At 34.3% G+C, this 19,708-nt stretch overlaps 1 protein-coding gene across 1 annotated transcript in view; it reads left to right on the forward strand.

The window, feature by feature from the left end:
• Positions 1 to 19,708, forward strand: part of NCAM2 (neural cell adhesion molecule 2) — a 294,798-nt gene that overhangs the window by 179,105 nt on the left and 95,985 nt on the right. Inside the window, exons 8-9 of the mRNA XM_066206786.1 lie at positions 5,110 to 5,255; positions 19,126 to 19,276. Coding sequence (XP_066062883.1) covers positions 5,110 to 5,255; positions 19,126 to 19,276 — 297 coding nt within the window. The remainder of the gene's footprint in view (positions 1 to 5,109; positions 5,256 to 19,125; positions 19,277 to 19,708) is intronic.

Raw genomic sequence — 19,708 nt, forward strand, 5'->3', positions numbered from 1 at the left:
CTAAAGACATATTTGTGCTTAATATGAATAGTGTTTATATTCCTAGGACTTTCATTTTGTTTGCTCTAGTTGCTTATTTCTACTTCTTTAACACTCAAATGCATGGTTGTACAATTTGATGGTATTAGAGTTGGAGTTTTCAAAAAGTATTCTCTTTCCTGTATTTAGGCCACAGAAAGCTACATCTATATGTTAAATAATTTATTTACCTAGAAAGAAAAAATATTCTTTCTTTAATCAGAATTGAAAAAAAATTTAGAGGGTGTTCTAGCATTAGCTAATTTGAAGCTCTCTATGATATAGGTGTTTTACCTACATAATCAGTGAGAGGGCAATCTGAGTAATATTTTATTATAAAAGTATTTCATTGGTATTTCAGTGGGTTCTGACAAAAAAATCAAATGAGCCGATACCTCAGAAATATCACAAAAGACACTTTGTGCCTGATGCATAGTTCAAACACATACTATTTTTATTTTCTAGATGCCTTTTTAATTATAATCTGATTGTTATATAGTGGAAGAGCTTTTTCAGCTGTGTTCAATGTAATATTTATTGGTTATTGAGAAACTATATGCTATTATTAATGTATTTTTTGTCATCTGCAAGATTGGAGGAAATATAATGGACCTCTCCTATTTTATCCCTCTTGAGTTTATTCCAAATTCTAAAATTCAAAAATTTAGGTCATTTTTAGTCCTTCAAAATCCATTCATCTTGGAAGCAAAAAGACTGTATTGTGCCTCTGAGATTGGGGTGAGGAGTTGCATAAATTTTTCTCTTTATTTGCAGTCTAAATGCTACATTCCTTTTTATAGTGCCTGGAACATATCTTAATAATTTTCTTTTAGGCTCAGTAAGCGGATTTATATGTGTTCTAATATGCTTTCTGTGGTGTGGTTTTTTTGTCATGAGATGTTACTGTATACATATATGGAAGCTTTTAATTTAAATTCACTGATACCTCCAGAAGGAGAATCCCATGAATCTGTGCATGGGCTAAATCTGCTCCTCCCAGATATTATAAAGTTCACCAAATACTTCACAAAATACAACTCAGGACTTGCAGACGTAATGTTAAAAGTTCACAGGTTTTCTGCATTCGTTTTTCCTCCTTATTACTTCTTCATCTTTTTGGAATACTTCAACTTTCTAAAATAAAAAACATCCAATCCGTAAAGACAGTTGTCCCAGAAGACAAGTCTTAAACACCTCTGAGCGTGAAGCAGTAATTGCATTTTAATGTTTCAATAATACCATCCAAAGAGAGAGCCTCAGTTCATGGTGTGCTAAGTCAGGTCAGCACTTCGTACTGGTATATGTGTGAATCCTTATCATATAAGGAATCAAATTTCTGAAATCTCTTTCTTAGATATTTCCATGTTGGGCTCTAGCTTGTTTAATAGGTTCAAATTGTACCAGGAGTATTCAGGAAGATGGGGTTGCAGTTTTGCCACCTGATTCAATGTTGTCTGTGCGGGAGGACAGCAGGAAGATATGATTCCTCTTGGGATATGTTAATCAAGAGATTAATCAGGCAGCATACAGACATGCACTAGGCCTCTCACCAGTACAACCAAGTTTGTATTGATATCAAACTGTTTAAAATAATTCTTTTGATGAGACATGAGCAGGACTACATCAAGCTTTATATATGTGTTGGTTCCCAGGTTTGATGAAGTTCTTTGTTAAAGGTATGGGTAGAACTCTGTGAATTCAATAAATTGTGTACTTTTTCCAAGAAACTGGTTGTAAGAAAAAGCCTCAGACTGCTATTCATATTCATCATAAGTTTTATGTACACAGCAATGAGACAAATCCAAAATAGTCCAAGGAAGGAATCTGAGAGAAATTTGTTTACTGAGGAAGTTTTAGAAAACTTAAAATCAACCTTCTTGGCTCAGAAAACAAACTTTCCAATGAGTAAATGGTGTTTCTTTATTTGGCGTCACCACTCTGTTCATGTTTAACAATGCATGTCTAGTAATAATAGTTCCTTACCTTAAATAATTTTAATGAAGTTTAGTATCTTTCTGTGTGCAAACATTCTTTCATTTGAGCCAGGACATTTAGCTTACAAATGTTTCAACTACATCACAACATCTGTATTTCAATATTTTTGACTGAAGAAAGCAGCAAAACTGTGAAGGCTTCCTGAATTTGCATTCCAAGGCTCTGTATTTTTATTTGCTTCATATTTTCTGGAATACAAAAAGAAAATACCAATTCAGATTGAGAATGACTTTATCAATTTAGAAAGAACAGTTAAAAAATTGGAGGTGGAAGGGTGGGGGAAATGAGTGTTCCTGTATTTCTGTTAATACTAGTGTTGGCATTTTAAAATAGTTTTATTTACATGGACACAAATGTATTTTAATATTTTCCAATGTCCAAAATGTCATTGAAAAATTCTCAGTGTAAAAATTTCTAGTCAATAGTAAGTTATGACTTGTGACCTACAAAAATGAATTAATTAAATAATATCCCCCATATGACCTCTCTTCTTCTAAGTAATAACTGTCAGCTAGATATATTTGATGGTTACTCAGTGCCTATTCCTTTAAATGTCAGGTACTCTTGTCTAAAATGTCAAGCTAAAACTTTTTGTCTTGTGTTCCATTTGAAGAAGGTCTTAAAGGAACACAGAATAAGTCTAAGGTTAAGAATTATTTTTGTCTTTTGTAACAAGCACCATCTTGCAACCAAATTACATTGTTTGCCATGTTGTCCAAATGGGAAACTCATTTTGATGGAAATAATTATAAATTTTGAGAATTTTTGGCATGAAATACTATGTATGATCCTTCTGAAAAAGAAAAACAACAACAAAAAAGCTTTATGTGTGCTGTAGCTCTTTCCTTTTTTCCAGGGATGATGATGTATCAAAGGAATGAAAGGATTGAACAGATTATTTTGTAGCCAGGTATATGGCTGTAGAAATAGAGTGCATGAATGCCAAGGTGAAATATTTCATAGGCATTTGAATGATCTTGAAAGTGAGAGTAGTAAATGAAGTTATTTTGAAGTAATTATCTTTTATCTGTAATTCTGGTGAGTTTTTTAGGTCTTTCTGCTGACATCCCTTTTTGTACCACAGAGGAGTTTTGTATTTTCTTGGCCAAATTGATATCCTGATGTAATTATTTGCTTGCTACCTTCTACTGCATCCAATAAATCTGAATGCAGTTGACATTTCAAGAATTCCTGGTCACTCACCGTGTTTTCTTTCTTCACATGATCTCACTTACCATAGGTTATATATTAATGAAGCAGGATATTAGTTCAGTGCTTTCTTAGGTAAAATGCTACTTGTTTCTCATCTCTATGCAGTAAACACACAATAGTTTACTCATAATAGTCAAGGATGAATAGTCAGTAGAGAAACAACAGAAGGAATATGGAGAAAAGGAATATGAGACCAAGAATTGTGTGGAGGGAATGGATAAAAGGTAGGTGATGTGCCTACAAATAGCAAGTTTGAGCCTGTTTTTATTATTCATCTTGGTGATGCTGTGAATGTAGCATCTGTAAGACAATGCTTATAAATGAGGAGTCATAAAGTGAAGCAGGAGACAACATAAAGAAAATGCCTCTCACCAGGGCAGCCAGACACTGCAACAGGCTGCTGAGAGGTTGTCTAGTCTATGTTCTTGACATTTTTCAAGGCAGTGCTTGAAAAATCCCTGAGAAATCTGACCTGAGCAGGGTCTGTTGATGCTGCGTGGTTTAGGGGGTTGGTCAAGAAGCCCTCCTGGTGCCCATTCCAACCTGAATGATTATATCTCCCATTTTGATCCATGAACATAAAGCAATATCACTCTTCTGCATAGTACAAACCATAGTAACCGCATTAGAAAACAGATTACATATTTTATTTTGTTTCATAAGGAGTACACACTATAGTAGTGCTTCATCAAAAGCAAAGCTGAGAAAAACTGCTTAGAAAATATATCGCTTTAAACAAATGTATTTAAAGTTGATGAAGTCCATCTTAAGAGCTGCCCAATTTTGATTCACTCATGTAAATTTTAGTCACTGATTTTGGGTGTAAACATATTGAATCATATTCTTATTACAGGATTATATGTTAGGTTTTCCAGGGGGGATGAGTGTTTTCTTCAATGTATAATGGGAATGGGTTCAGAGAGACTTATTAATCATTATATATGAGGTAATATATAGGACCAAAAAAAATTTAATTAGGATACTTGAATTCATCAAAGAGAAAAAATATTTTATGCACAGTACTAATACAGAGTTCTTGTGTGATATTGTACAGAAATACTTGATGTAAAGATATTTACATGTAATCAGAAATTCTGTTGTATATGTAAATAACCTGATCAGGTTCAGTATAGATTGAAAGATGTAGCTGCTGTGTAATTGAGGCTATAAAGTGGAATGATTTGAAGAATGCAAACAATATCTGGATTTTTCAAAATGTATCTTACCATCAGTTTACTTGGTAAGTAAAGATGAACACCTTTGTATCAGAGGACTCTTCAGTTCTCCATAGTGTTAATACCAGTGAAGTGTGGTTTTTGCTGGGGGATTTTGTTAAATTCTGTAATTTATGTAGGCCAGTGAAATCTTGCTAAAGATCAAAGCCAAAGGATAGTAGAGATTCCTGTGTTTTTTTTCTGAATAATGTGCATTTGAAGACAAACATAGGTTATAATAGAATCAAAGAATGCTTGAGATAGGGAAGCACCCCTGGAGACCATCTAGTCCAGAATCAGACAGAGTAGACATCTCAGGACAAGCCTAGCTAGGTTTTGGTTTTCTCCAGGGAAGAAGAGTCTGCGGGCTTCCTAAGGGGGAAAAAAAGCACATAAACACAGCCACCAAGTCAGATCAGCCAGGACCTATCCCACTCTACCCCAGCAAGGGAGCAGGATATACAGCTCATGGGGCACACAGAAATGGTTGCTGTGCAACTTGAGGTCAGAAAAGTTAATTCATTTTATTTATTATTTAGCATTAAAAGTTTAGTTAATAATAATAAAAAGATATGTTCTTTAACAACAACAACAAAAGGTGGTTTTAAAGACAGATTTTGATATGGCATTCTTGGTGCAGGATCAGTAATGCAATTTGTGTTTTTAACAGTGCAGCCTCAAATAATACAACTTAAAAATGAAACCACATTTGAGAATGGGAAAGCAACCCTCATCTGTGAAGCAGAAGGAGAACCTGTCCCAGAAATTACTTGGAAAAGGGGCATTGATGGAATGACTTTCTCTGAAGGTGACAAGGTAAATCTACCTCTAATATATAAAATATCTAAATATGTGTTGTCTGCCTAATCCTCTTGTAAGCAGAAAATTAATTTATAGACAGATCAATTCTAGATTCCTCTGGAATTAGAACAAGTTGCATTATTCTAAGGCAGCAAGAGAGACATGGAAATTCTAAATTTTATATTAAAAAAAGTAAAAAGCAATTAAATAATGAAAGGTAATTCATCTCTATAGTTTAAATTGTCACACATAATCCCTACTAATGGTTTCAATTTCATCTTGATTATTACGGCTACACATAGCCCTTCTTCAGACAATTTGGATTCTGTCCAATAATCCCCAAAATACAGTGCAGTTTAAAGATATTTTAGATTTAAAAAATTGGAAATCTTTTCAATTCCTGATTTCCCACTTCTCCTTTTTTCTTCCTATTTTTTTTTCTTCTCACAGAGGACAAACTGAGCCTATCTTCCAGTTTTGTCTTCCCATTTTAATATTTTATTACAAAAGTAGGTTGAATAGAGGAAGATTGCAGTATGACAATGGAGAAAGTCAGAGTGGGAAAAAGAGCTGTAATTATGTGGAATGGTGAAACTAAAAGGGAATGGTGCAATGCAATTCCTGACCATGCTTACAGCAAGCTGTGTTTTTACAGAGTTCTTCTTTTTCCCTTTTTAACAATTATTTTAGTATATGATCAAGTATTTTCTTCTTAATTTCCTGACATAGACTACAGAATTGCTCTCTAGTGGTTGAAGTAAAAGATACCATCTTTCTGGATAATTAATTCGTAATTTTTACTCTAGATAATTATGTAGCAAAATATCTTCTTGCATATTCATAGCTGTTGCTTCAAAAACACACACACAGGTGAAAACCTAGATAGTAATCGTGCCACAAAGAGAATTAGATACATATTAAGTCAGTTTATAGGGAATTGCTGTATATTAAGGAATTATGTACTTTGATTTTTTGTGTTCTAAAGGAGAAGGTCTGGTCGGTTCTAGTCTCTAACTTGACCTTTTCTGGAATTGAGGCAGTTTATGTAAGGCTCTATCTACCATTTTCCTGGTCTGTGCTTTCCTCTTTGCAGCAATATAGCAGTATTTATATATTATTTTTCTAATGGTTTTGCATTGAGACAAAACAGTTTCTCTCTTCCTTAAATACTTCAAGTTAAAGGTCATCTTTCTGACTTGCAAAGACTATGCTTTGTTCAAAGGTTACAAGTGTTATCCACTCACTTATGTTTGAAATGTTCCCAAAATAGCTTTCTATAAAGGATATTGAAAATGAGAGAAAATAGCAGAAAGAAGCTTAAAAATGTTGGTGCAGTTGAAACCTGAAATTTATCCAGTGCTTGTATAAGACAGTCTTATGTTCTTAATTCCAGCTGCAGGTGGTTAAACTGATGTGTTGCTGGAGTATTCTCTGAACTGTGGTTCAACTCAGTAATAGTGACAACCAAATGAAAATCTATATTCACATCCTGCTGCTGTGCTGACAGACTCTATGTGAAAGATAAAAAGAATGAGAATAAATACAGTTCTGTGGTTTCCTTTGTTCTTGCCAAAGAAAGAACTCTCTGTATTGCTCACGGGAGAGTTTTTGCTGAATCTTGAATAAATGTTCTGAAATACTGAATATGTCCTTGACCTATAAAATATGCTGCTATATTTGCCCTGTGGTCCTCCTGCTCTGGGTTGCCAAAAGCTTGGCTTTTGCTTCCCTACCAAATTAGGTGAATAGGGAACAAAACTGGCAGTGATTAAATTATTGAATAGTTGTTAAATAATACAGCAGTGCTTTGCACAGAAAAAAAGAAGGAAAAGGTGAATTGAAGAAATTGAGGGGGAGCAACATAGAACATAGTCTTAAATTGAAAATATTACTTATATGTGACAACTTTTAAATACCCCATCATGCAACAACATAAATTATGTATAAGCATAAAAATTATTGTCTTTATTCAAGGGATTCATGTTTTGAATTTTTGGGCCAGTTTTTTCTTGATATCAACTGCACCTTATTCATCATTTCTGTTGAATTAAGAGTATCTTTAAGGCATAATTTTTTTGCCACAGAAAATGGAAAATCTGCTCAAGCAAAAATATTAACATGATGATTAAAAAAACACATAAAATGGTATTCTTATTTTTTTTATTTTACTTTTATTAAATTTAGTATGTAGCTTCTCAATCATATGGGTCTTACTTTGCTAAAATGTAAATGTACCTTATGTGGATAAGGAAGACTGCTGAAACTGACATCATTCTGAACCTGCATGGATTCAAAATGTGTTTCTATCTAATGAGATAAGTGTTTTCTATCCAATGAGAGATCCAATAACTGGGACATAGACTTTCCTGAGTTTTGAATTTATTGTGTCCAAAAGAATGGCAAACATGCACCAAAGTCATAGATCAAAGAAGTAACCCACCTGGGCTTAAGGAGGATAATATTAATGAGTATGAGCTCTATAATTATTTCTTTGGAAAATACAGCTTTGATAACGGATTTTCAGTACCTCAGAAGTGTTTAGTTGAAAGTTGAAGCCAAGTGAGTTCAAACCAAAAGCAAAGAAGGCTTTTCCTCTCTTCTTTTATCATTTAGCTCTTAAAACAATCTACCACACAGTGTGTGGTCTCTCCTTCATTAAGAATTTGAAATAAAGGGGTCTTTCCCTTTCCTCTGACTTCTCCTGAAAGTTAAATGAAAAGTTTTCCAGGAGGTCACATCAGATGACCTCTGTAATCCTTCTGTGGATGTGTAGCCCATAAATACGTGGTGGGGGGGGTGGTGGGTAAGGTTGAATAAATGAATGACAATGTGTTCTGGAAGGTGTTTGCCTCACCATTAAAGGTGTAAAAATGGAAATGGAGGCTTAGTCCAAGGCCACAGCTTCATCTGCTGTTTCAGTGTCAAGCTAAAGCTCTGCTTGGTGAACGTACTCTGCCTCTGTCCTCCCAGTCCTCAACTTCCAGCACCGCCTGTCCTTGCTCTGATGTGCCAACCTGGCTGTGCCCCTCTCAGCTGGGATTTGAAATGGCACATTCCCACAGACCACTGTGCATCCAGCAGGCCTGGCCCTTTTCCCAGTAAAAAGAGGAGTCAGGAGAAGGGTTGCCTTATTTAGAACAGAAGGAAAGATAGTTATTGGATTCAGTTTGGCTTGATCAGCTATGAAATGGATTCTGGACTTGCACAGACATCTCTACACTGAAGGACAGAACATCCTGATCACTGATACAAAATTGTCACTGATTCCTGGGTATACTGCAGAAGTGTGAGGGTGCCCCACTTTCACAGTATCTAATTCTAGAAGAAATATGAATGCTGATCAACATTATCTGTAGTTGCTATTTCAAGCCCTGGTTTGGAATACAAATCACAATAACAGATGGGGCTTGATATGAGACAGTGGCTCCACTGTATGCAGCATGTGTCCAAAGAGGCATATGCTGCATACCCTGAGAAATTTGTGATCTAAACACATAAAATGAATTAAAGGAGTCAATACAGAGAGGTCCCCAGTTGCAACTTGTGTGTTGGATTTAAGATAGGATTTTATACTCTATTTTTTACTGTACTTTGTACTTTATTTTGTACAGATTAACTGAATGTCTCTTAAATACCTTATACTATTCTCCTAGTACTCCCAAAGAAAATCCAACCTGTGGTTTTTAATTTTATAATGAACACTGAGAAACAGTTTGAATTCTGTTTTCTTCAATTGCAATAATAACCTGGTTCTTCCTGTGGAATTTCCCGTGACATTGCTTCTAAATATTGCAGAGTTCAGACTAATAATTAAGTTATTTTACAAGTTTGAATTTCCTTTGTATTGGCATGCAAATCATAAATATTTGGAGCTTGTAGAGTTTTTCATAGTTTTCATGATCAGGCAATAGGCAGAGGTAATCTTTTTCTTTGAGAGGTCAAGTCTATTTTCTCCCAAGCCTATTAACTTCACTTCGGCTATTACAAATGTTAATAAAATAATGTACTTTAGGGTTTTTTTCACTCCCTCTTAATGTTGGGTTTTCCTTCACAAAAGGAAACAGTCATACAGTGTCAGTGAAATATGTTGTCCTTCTTTTGAAACAGTAATGTAAGCCCTGTTAAATTCTTGCTCATCGAGGATCACATCTTTATTTGAAATGCATCACAGAAAACAGAGATATTTCTAGGGTATTTTAATTGATTCAGGAAATATCTTTAATTTTTCTGAGCTATCCAAATCCTGCTGTTTATGAATTCTCCAGTGAACAGTTGGGAAATATACAAGGCAAATCCCTTTGCTGTATTGGAGAAAATTGTTATAACCTGTTTCACCTACATGTTGTGTGAAAAGCTCCTACTTACAATATCATAAAATGTTTTTGTTGTTGCAATGTTGGCATAGGCCTGCAAACCAGAACAATTCTTGTTGCCAAAACTGTGTTTGATTGTGCAATTGAAATGCTCTGAAAACAATTAAATCTGGCATCAAAGTTCTCTTCTATCTTGTTTTTAAGCCCCAAATGAATTTTAGTAGGTTTCACATATTAAGACTATGAAGTTAGAGGGCAAGAATATTGTGGCTGGAAAAAGGTAAATAAATGAACTTTACCGACAGGGTCCCTTATATGTTAGGTAATTAGTTCTGTTAAGAATACAGAGATTTATGTGACATAAGCATGTGACATAAGCAAATAAAGAGCCAAATATGAGCACTGAAAGTAGAATTTCAGGAGCCATCTGATCCATGGAAATCTGAATACATTTTGGTATTTCTTTATCTATCTTTAGTTTTGGGAGGTGACGGTATTTGAGCAAGAAAACTGATTTTGCAGGAGTAGGATTGTATTCAGTTAGAAAGAAAGAGCAGCTTTCTTGGTTGACCTGAGGAAGTAGGAAACTCTGAGCCAATGTGGATCTTTCCAAGGTCTCAAGTAGCTCAGTCAGTTGTCTGAGCTCCACACATTCTTTTAGGTAACAGTATCTTCAGTGATATGCAAATGAAGCCAAAAATTAGGCTAGTAATTATTTTGAGGTATTGGTTGTATTCACAACTCAGTACTAAATATTAGCCACATGACCAGAGGGCCCTTCAGATTTGTTCCTCTTTTGGGATAGAAGGTAAATCTGTTACCCAGAGTAGACCGAAATGTCTGTACATACACAGAGACAGATGTATTCGTGTTGTGTGGATGGCTGTCATAAATATATCCATATAGTCTCTTCAGTTAATGTGTTGTAACAGATCTGTTTCTTCAATGATGTACTAAGACATAACTTCTGGTAATTCAATAATCTATTCAGTTTCCTAATGTGTGCAAGTGTACACATTAGGAAACTGAAGTTTCCTGAGGCAGGAATCCTGCCAGCTGACTGAAAATAAGGAATAGACTGGCTTAAAGGTTTTGTTTCTCAGAGACGCTTTTCCCAGGAGAATGACATTTGGGTGTTCGTGCTGCCACGTTGCAATCTCTGCTTCCTAACTTACTTCAGACTCCAGTAGCATGACATTTTTCTGTAATAACAAACATCCAATTTAGATGATATATCCACCATAAGCTTTTATTTGTATCCATGTTTATCAATACAGACATGTAAATAGAGAAACTGTATTTACAGTATGGAACTGTATTCAGGGAATCAATTAAATAAAATTACTTGAGAATATATGCCCTTTCAGCTATGTCCAGGTTCCTCACTTTCTCCATTTTGCTTGCTACTGCAGTAATTTCCTTCTGTTTCTTCATCTGAAAAAAGCCCTCCAGAATTATCAGGGGTTATGAGCAAAGACTTGGAGATCTGTGATGTTAGGATCTGTCCTGCTGACAACTCACTTCACCTTGTGACTCCAGCTGTGCCTCTTTCTCGCCTTCCATGACCTTCCTTCCCCTAAGGGAGCCTTGTTGCTTACATATGCCCCTGCCAGTCTCTGTCTCAGCCCAGCTTCCAGACAGACTTCCTATCTGCTGTCTAGCCATAATAATTTTAGCAAAATATACATCAACTGTACAGTAAACTGGGAGGGATCTCAAGCTGCATACAGCTACTGAACAACCAAGAAACTCAAATTGTGGTTTTTTTTTTTTTTTTTTTTTTTTTTTTTTTTTTGTTTATCTTTTCTTTTTTTTCCTCTCCTTTCATTTTTCTGCATACCCTCATTACATCAGTTATCCAGTAATTAAAGCTAGATTGTGTCAAAGCTTGAATATGAATTCTGCAAAAATTAAATTAATGTTTATATACATGAATTAAGTTTGAAATTCTTGCCGTAGTAGTAATATTAAAGTTTGTCAGATACTACAGCAAAGTTTCGTGGCCAGGAGGGGTATACAACCTGTATATATCTAAGAATTGGTTATTGGTCCAGGAAATATTAGTTTAAACAAAAGAAACCAAGCAATTATTCTTAGTTCAGTTATAATGACTTGCCCTGGGTCAGCTCCAAGTTATGTTTGTCCATTTTGTAATGCAGTAAGTTGACATGATTTGTCTTCATGTGTGCCCAGCCACAGGTTTCTTTGGTTTCTTTCCTTTATAACTTTTCCTTGCATTTTCACTTGCTGGTCACCAAAATTACAGAACAACCACCCTCAGCCCCAAGTTACAGTAAGATTTGATTTTCTAAACTAAGATGAATTGTATAGTAAAATCATTATTTTTTGTGGCTGTTTTATGTGAGGTCTGTCTTGAATAAGAACATTGTACTTAAAGGTCTTCTTCCTGAGAACTTTGCTGGCCTGAATCCATTTGAATCACCTGTTTTAATGGTATCATAGCAGTGTTGGAGTAGAATCAGATCAGTAAAATTCTTAGGAATAAAGCCACTAAATACAGTATTTGTGAGTGAAACAGGATTTCTAATTGCAAAGTGCATATGCAATTATTAGAGTTTTAGTATTTCTGCTATACTAATAAACACTCATTTGTTGTTATTATTGTTATTTATCAGGGCCAACACTAATGCTTGTTCTAGTCTACAAGTTTATTTGATATGATGCTAATTTTTTTGCCATTAAAAATCATAAACCATTTCTTTCTTGTGATTTGCATCAATAAGTTTTATGATTTACATCTAGGATTTGCATCTTTAGCAGAAGTAATCTTGAATGGATGCTCATCATTTTTTCTCTATTAAATATTTCTCTTACATATTCATTGTTGAGCAAAAACCAATGAGGGAAAGAAGATCAGTTTTCCATTTCATGTCTTAGTAAGTGTTTGTTGTCAGGATTTCATGTGCCATCTCTTTGCATAATGACTTAAGTTTGAATGAAATACCAGCATGAATCAATGAAATATCAGTTCATAATTTTAACAAGTTGTACAAGGCATTCAAGAATACTTTTTTTTTTCCTGAGGCTGTACATGCTGCTAACAACTCGCATAGAACCTGCTGCCATTTACAGTCTGAATTCTATAAAAGTAACTGGTGTGTCTGCAGCTGAACAGAAAATCAAAACAACAGTATTTTTTTCTTCAACATTAGGTTTTCTTGTGACTTCCCTGGTGCTACACCATAGACCTACAAACAATAGGCACTTCAATAATTTCTTCTTTGTGGAAAATTCCTAGAAATTTAGGAATTTGCAGCATGCTGACATGTATAATTTACAAGCTGAAGTTTTAAAATATCACAAGGTCTCCTGTAAAAATCACTGAAGTCCAAGACACTGCTGTAGCATTATTCTGATTCACTGGACATTAAGGCATATGCACATAGCAATACTCTGGAATTTTCTGCTGTCTCCAACAGGTGCATGGATAGAATACATTTACCTGAAGAGAATGGGAAATATTGTGAATATACCATCCATAATCCAGAAGGGAGCTTCCATCAGCTTCTACACGATGATGGCTGTTGTGACTAACAGCCCTTTCTCTCATCATCAAAGGTAGATTTTCAGACTAGGAATTGCTGGTCACATGCATTTTACAGACTTCTGGAATTTTATCATCATTTAGTATCAGCATGTCAGGTTGAAGAAGTTCTTATATTTCATGCTGCTTCAAGAAACATTTTCATGGGCAATTAAGATCTGCTTAAATCTCACATAGAAGAAGCATCAGCCTGAAGTGTATGACCTCAAGTTACCTCTCATGTGGATGCAAATACAATCTGAAATCAGCAAACTTCCTAAAAAAATGTCATTTGTGACATTCCAAAGATGATTCTGTTAATCAATATTTGTTTTCTCCTTGAGAATTCAGTGGTGTGTACTAAAAACATGACCAAGACAACACAATGAGTTGGCAGTTTTAAAAAATTTCATCCGAAGGAAGAAATATGATTTTTTTCAATCCTCCCCCCTGCAGTATGGGGATCTTTGATCATGTGCATCTGAAGCAGATCCTTTACAGGAAATTAAAAGCACCTGTGGCTTTCACTCAAGTTACGTGTTCTTACAGTGACTGTTCTTTAGTATATTGCTGCATGTTTTGCAAAAGAAAAAAAAAACAATCTCAGTTCTAAGCCACTACCTCTTCATCTTTTCTGTGGTTAATATATGCAGTGCACATCCAAAATAATACTAAAGTACACAAGTTGTCAGAAATTATATTTAGTAAATTTGACGGGCAAATCTGACCTGTAGCATTTTAACTATGGAGAGTGATGGCACTTGGCTCACGAGAAAGCTTTAAACATTAGAAGAAAAAAAAAATAAAGGTATTTCAACTTGTCTAGATTTTAAATGAAGGAATTGTTTTGCTTGCAGTCTTGCACTTGGACTTCAGGGCTTGAAGGATTACTTTGACAGCCAAGTGATAAACTCTAGGAGGGAAGTCAGCTGCTTTAGCCATCCAAGCAACATTACAAAAATCCAGCTACAAATGAGTCACCAATTTCTGCAACTGTTCTTACTTTCCATTATTGTTTTCAGCCAACTCAAAATGAAAATTTTGGCAGTGCTACAACTTCATCTGATTTAGTTCTACTTTTCCTCAGTGGGAGTTGGAGCAATGGCTGATAAATCAAACTCACCCACTAACCACACCGTGGTTAACCTCTGCCCAAGTTCAGCTTTCTACAGTTAGTAAATGAACGACAATTTCTGAGCATCGTAATCAATGAACTCTCTCCTCCTGAAAAATTACACTGATTTTGCTAAAATGGCAGTGAAATTTTCCAGATTGAAAACTCTGTGGTACCTGAATGATTTACTCTGTTCCAGAAGCTATTCTTGTCTCCGGGTGGATGTTTTTGTCTCATCACCTCCCTGTTCTCTCTGCGAGTGGAATCCGTGAAATTCAGAGTTATCATTTTTCTGATAATACCTTGGGAGCTCTGCTTTTTGACTTTGAAACTGTCGGGTCAGCATCAGCTGGTCAGGCCTTTGGGAATATTCACATGTGGAACTACAAATTATGCAAGACATTCAGGAACCAAGAGCATGACAGAAGAAGTCAAGGAGTAAAATAACATGTATAGTATGACAAGAGTCTTATCAAAACCAAAAATATATATTTACTTTTACAAAACCTTTAACACGAATCTCAAATTATGCAATACCTCTTTTTTTTTTTTTAATTAGCATAGGAGCCATTTGTGTTAGACTACATATTATAAATCTGAATATTGCAAGTGCAGAAAATTTTCACCTTTTGTTTTTGTTTTTGTTTTTCTTTTTTTTCATAGAAGGTACTTTTTATGTGGTGTCATTTTGGATAGTTTTACTTGCAGAACTGGATAGAAGACTTTTCTTTAACAATGGCAGAGAGCTAGATTGCTATCAGTATTCAAAATGAAAGGGTTTTTCTCTTCCCTAATTAAGGGAATGTGCTTTAATGTGGAAAAAATTGCAAAGTGACTTTACCTAAGTAAAACATTTTTTAAAGTCTCTGCTGAAGATTTTTCACTTGTAATTTTAGTTTTATGCTGGTGATGATGGGGGAAAAAAACCCCAGCACCAAAGCTTCAAAACCCCCATTTTTATTTATGATTTTTATTAAATTCTCCAATGAGCATAAACCATGAAAAAATATTTATTTCTTAAGATTTTATTATGCTTTCTAAAATGCTGTGCAAATGTAACTTCTGAAGACTTTGTCATTCTTCCAATGTCTAAGAGGGTAAGGGTCTGTAAACATAATTGTTCTTTCCAAAGAATATGTAAATCTGTATGGAACTGTCTTAGCCTCAAGTTTTCGAGACCTCAATGATTGTTCATTTTCCAGGGTGGGAGGAGATACTGAGTAATTCAGTGAATGAGCACAAATCATGAGTGTTGAGCCACAGATACTATTCTGATTGCCTAGGGGTTTGTTCTGTCCCTTGTATGCTCTTTGTTATTATTAAGCAATAAAATAAAATAAAGATTTCTACATGTCTCATGCTATAACATTTGAAAGAAAAAAAAAAAAAGACTGTCCCAATTTAGTAAGTATCCATTATTATTTCAGGCAGGCTTGAGAGTTGCTGACATTTTTAATTTATAGAGTTTATATCAATATTTTGGGTTTGGCCCTTTGGCAGTCCAAAGCTTTCTTCCTGGTGGGGATTTCTCCTAAGGATTACTGGGCAGGTGTAGTGTTCCCATACCTGTCTCTCTTTCTCTTTGTATTTTGGTGTGTTATGGTGCCAGACATAGTACTCATGTGTGTTCTCCATAATTAGTGCAGGAGAGAAATTAATCCCAGAAAGGCATTACCAATGGTTAATACATTCTGTTCTGTCAGTTTATTCTAGTTTTAATAATGTCCTTTACAAGAACAGAAACATGTAAATAGTGTGGCTTCAGTTTTTGCTCCAGGTAATGCTGCATGATTGATTTTTGTCCCAGTTTCTTCATTGCTCTTTGCCATACTCAACTGCACTGTTAGTGTGCTTTTTTGTGTCATCCCAATGTGTCCTTGAATCCTTTACCCAGATCTCTCTTGTCTGATTTATACCATAAAGAAATATAATACAGCCACACCAGTGTTTGAGACTTCACCATACTGACTAGCTTTTTGATTTTCATGTGGTAATCTCCCACATTTTCTGGAAATCCTCTCACAGACAGAGATGCCTGCATCATTTCTTCATTTATTTAATTAGTTGTTTCTTTGTTTGTTAATGGAATTTCCTTGGTCTGTATTTATGCTCTTGTTTTCTTTCATGTGTTTTTTTTTCTTCAGGAATGCCAGCCTATAAGTATATTGCACCAAGTTTTTAAAGGAAATAAATGATGGATTTGTACAACAATCCATCTGCAAAATAAACTCAGGGAACAGGACTTTTTAAGCTGTTTATTAAGAAGCCACAGTATAAAACACATTATAAGCAATGAAGCAGAACACATTTTAGAATTTTTGTTTGATTTAGGAAACAATTTTAACACAAGAACTTGAAAAAAGTAGAAATTACCTTTCGTAAATGCATATTTTTTTGATAATTCTAGTGACATTTTCTTGCCTACAGTTGTTTTATTTGTTTTATGGACTTTGAGCCTAGTAAATCCCTCTTACAATGTTTCTTACCATATATTTGATTATAAAAATAAATGATATGTGAAAATCTCCCATCATTCAGAGTATTTATTAGCTTGAGTTTTGTCCTACCTATAAATTTAAGATATATTACATCATCTGCAATTGAATAAGAGAATGTGAGAACATAGGAAGATTATACCGTCTACAGTCTAATTTTTTTCTATCAGTATTAGAAAATAGCCAGATAAACTAAAATGAGATTGAGAAATTACTCTAAAAGCTATTTAATTTAAGGAACTTTGTTCTTATTTTCATTATTATTATTTTGTAACATCTATTAGTACTCATATATGTGCTTAGGAATATATGGAATTACTTGTAGTGAAATTTATATTACTGAATTTAAATATTTGGGATTAGTATTGAATTAATGAATCATTAATAAATTATTTTCTATTATATCTATGATTCATTGTCACAGGTTGTTTCACCGTTTTAAATGTAACTTCTTAAGGAACAATTAGTCATCAAAGTAAAATCAGAAATTAAATTTCTGAAGTGTATTTCTGAAATACATATTAGGTAGGAATAATGTAGTTTGACCATGGTATTACATGCTTAATATTTAAATAAAGAAGAAAAGACTCATAACTGGTATTAACTATGTCACAGAGAGTAATTGCTTTACATATATATAAGTAATAAATATAATGTTATATAAATAAGCATTTATATATATGTTCTACATGTATATAAATCTGAATTTCTATCAGAAACTAGAAAACAATGTTTTATTTAAATAAATTGTATTCTAATTAGCCCAAGAATTCCTTCCAAAAGCCACGATGTTCATACTGTAATGTGTTTACTAGCAGCATCATAACTTTTATTTTCCTTTTTTGAAAGGAAAGAGCTTTTGAAAGTTCATATTGTGGAAATAGAATTTTCAGTATTAAAATTAATAGCTAAGTGGTCTTCTAAGCTGCTAATTTTTACCAATCCAAATAGGTTTATGTTGGCTCATGGGTTAGAATTCAAGAACTTTAATTTATGTACCTATGCTGAGTCGTTTTCACAGGAAACAAAATTCAGTCTACTCGGATTCTTACGTAGGATCAGAATACTTTTCTTTTTATAGAAATCATGATAAACAGCATGCTTCATTTGACTGCTCTACATCAAATATTTTAAGGTCTAAATTGTGGCATATTTCCTTTACTAAGTCAAGGAAAAATTGTATTAAATTAAAAGCTCAGCCACTTAAACATCAGCTGCCACTTGGTGAGTATTGAGTATAATATGCAGTAAACTTGAGTGTGTGTGTTATAGAATGGAATGTAAAAATCTTCTTTGAGTTTAATTTCATGCAGTGATATAGTTACTGTGTTTTTGTCCCTTTTCCACCTTACTATAACAAATGTAGGTTAATATCAGTATTTTCAATCACATATGGAGTTTTTTTCCCTTAAGCAAAAAAAACTGAGATGAGAAAGTAAAACAAATTTCCTAAAGGTTGCCCAGAGAAGCTGTGGCTGTCCCACCCCTGGAAATGTTCACGGCCAGGTTGGATGGGGCTCTGAGCAACCTGGTCTAGTGGAAGGTATCCCTGCCCAGGCAGGGGAGTTAGAATGAGATGAGCTTTAAGGTCCTTTCCAACCCAAAGTATTGTATGATTCTATGAGTAAAGAGCAGAAGAAAATTACTTATTTTTCCTCAGACATAATACTTTATGAAGTTTGAAGCATCAAGAAGAGGACATTTTCTTTATTTTATTTAGTTTTACCTAATATTTGTATACCCTTTAAATTCAAATAATTTTGGGGGGAGGAATGGGGAGGGGGAAAAAAGGTCATTATGGATAAGGATTTTTATAAAAATTCTGTTCTAGAAAACTGAAAGCAGCAGCATTCATTTTTATCCCTTGCCTTTATCTGTGGAATGAAAAGGAACTGAAATCCAGAAATTCTAGTTGTATTTATGGTTCAAGGTTTTTTAAACAGTTGTGAGATTTTGAGATTTGTTCATTGTCTGAGGCATTACTTCCATTCAGTTTTACAGCTGCAGTTGTAAGGACCAGAGATAATGGTGTGTGTAGTCTGAGATAAAAGTGTTGCATCTATGCATTTTTCTTAACATCATTAAAACAAAATGAGTGAGATCATAAAGAAGTTTTGAGTATGCAGTTCACTATTGCTGTCATAATTTGATACCTTTTGTGGTTTCTCTTGACAATGTTCCTTTAAGCATGTACTTATTCCTTTTATTATACTGCCTAGAAAGAGAACATGTTTTTCTATATATATTTTTTTATTTATTTGGAAAATTTAGAAGTTGCCTAGCTGTCAGTAATAACTTCACCATTGGTGAAAAGATGCTTTCAGTCATTCTTATCAGTACTGTTTAATATATAAATTCTACACTGACATACATATATAAATATATAAAACCTTCTTTTTTCCTGAATCAATGTAAACAGAGCCCAGATGGCCGCATAGAAGTCAAAGGGCAGCATGGAAAATCGTCACTGCATATTAAAGATGTGAAGTTGTCAGATTCAGGGAGATATGACTGTGAAGCGGCAAGTAGAATTGGTGGGCACCAAAAGAGCATGTACCTTGATATTGAATGTAAGTTCTAATATTTTGTTTTCTCTTTTAAATTTGTTTTAACAGGAAAAAAAAAAAAAAAAGTACATTCTTAATGGAAGGTCATTTTTTAATGGTAATTCATGATTAAACTTGCATAAATGAAGAAAGCATGTCCTGTATTTCATTACTCTCTGGGAGAATCCTGTCTTTTTCTGTAGTTAACAAGACCGTTTTTGGTGTGTTCATGACTTAGGCAGGACAGGATTTCTTCTGAAATGAAATTCCAGCGTTATTATCCATTACTTTAGGCTAAGCTTAATAAATTCAAATCTCCGGGCTAGTTGAGACTGCTGGGAATGAAAAGTATTCAGTGGGATAAAGTGAGGACTGATTTGAGCACCAGCTAAGTATTGAGCTTAACCTTCTAAGATTCAACAAAGATTCTTTTTTGTTTCTGAGTCTTCTGATTTA

This window comes from Chamaea fasciata, unplaced genomic scaffold, assembly GCF_029207755.1.
Source record: "Chamaea fasciata isolate MVZ Bird 193981 ecotype frontalis unplaced genomic scaffold, bChaFas1.0.hap1 SCAF_2, whole genome shotgun sequence".
NCBI classification, from domain to species: domain Eukaryota; kingdom Metazoa; phylum Chordata; class Aves; order Passeriformes; family Sylviidae; genus Chamaea; species Chamaea fasciata.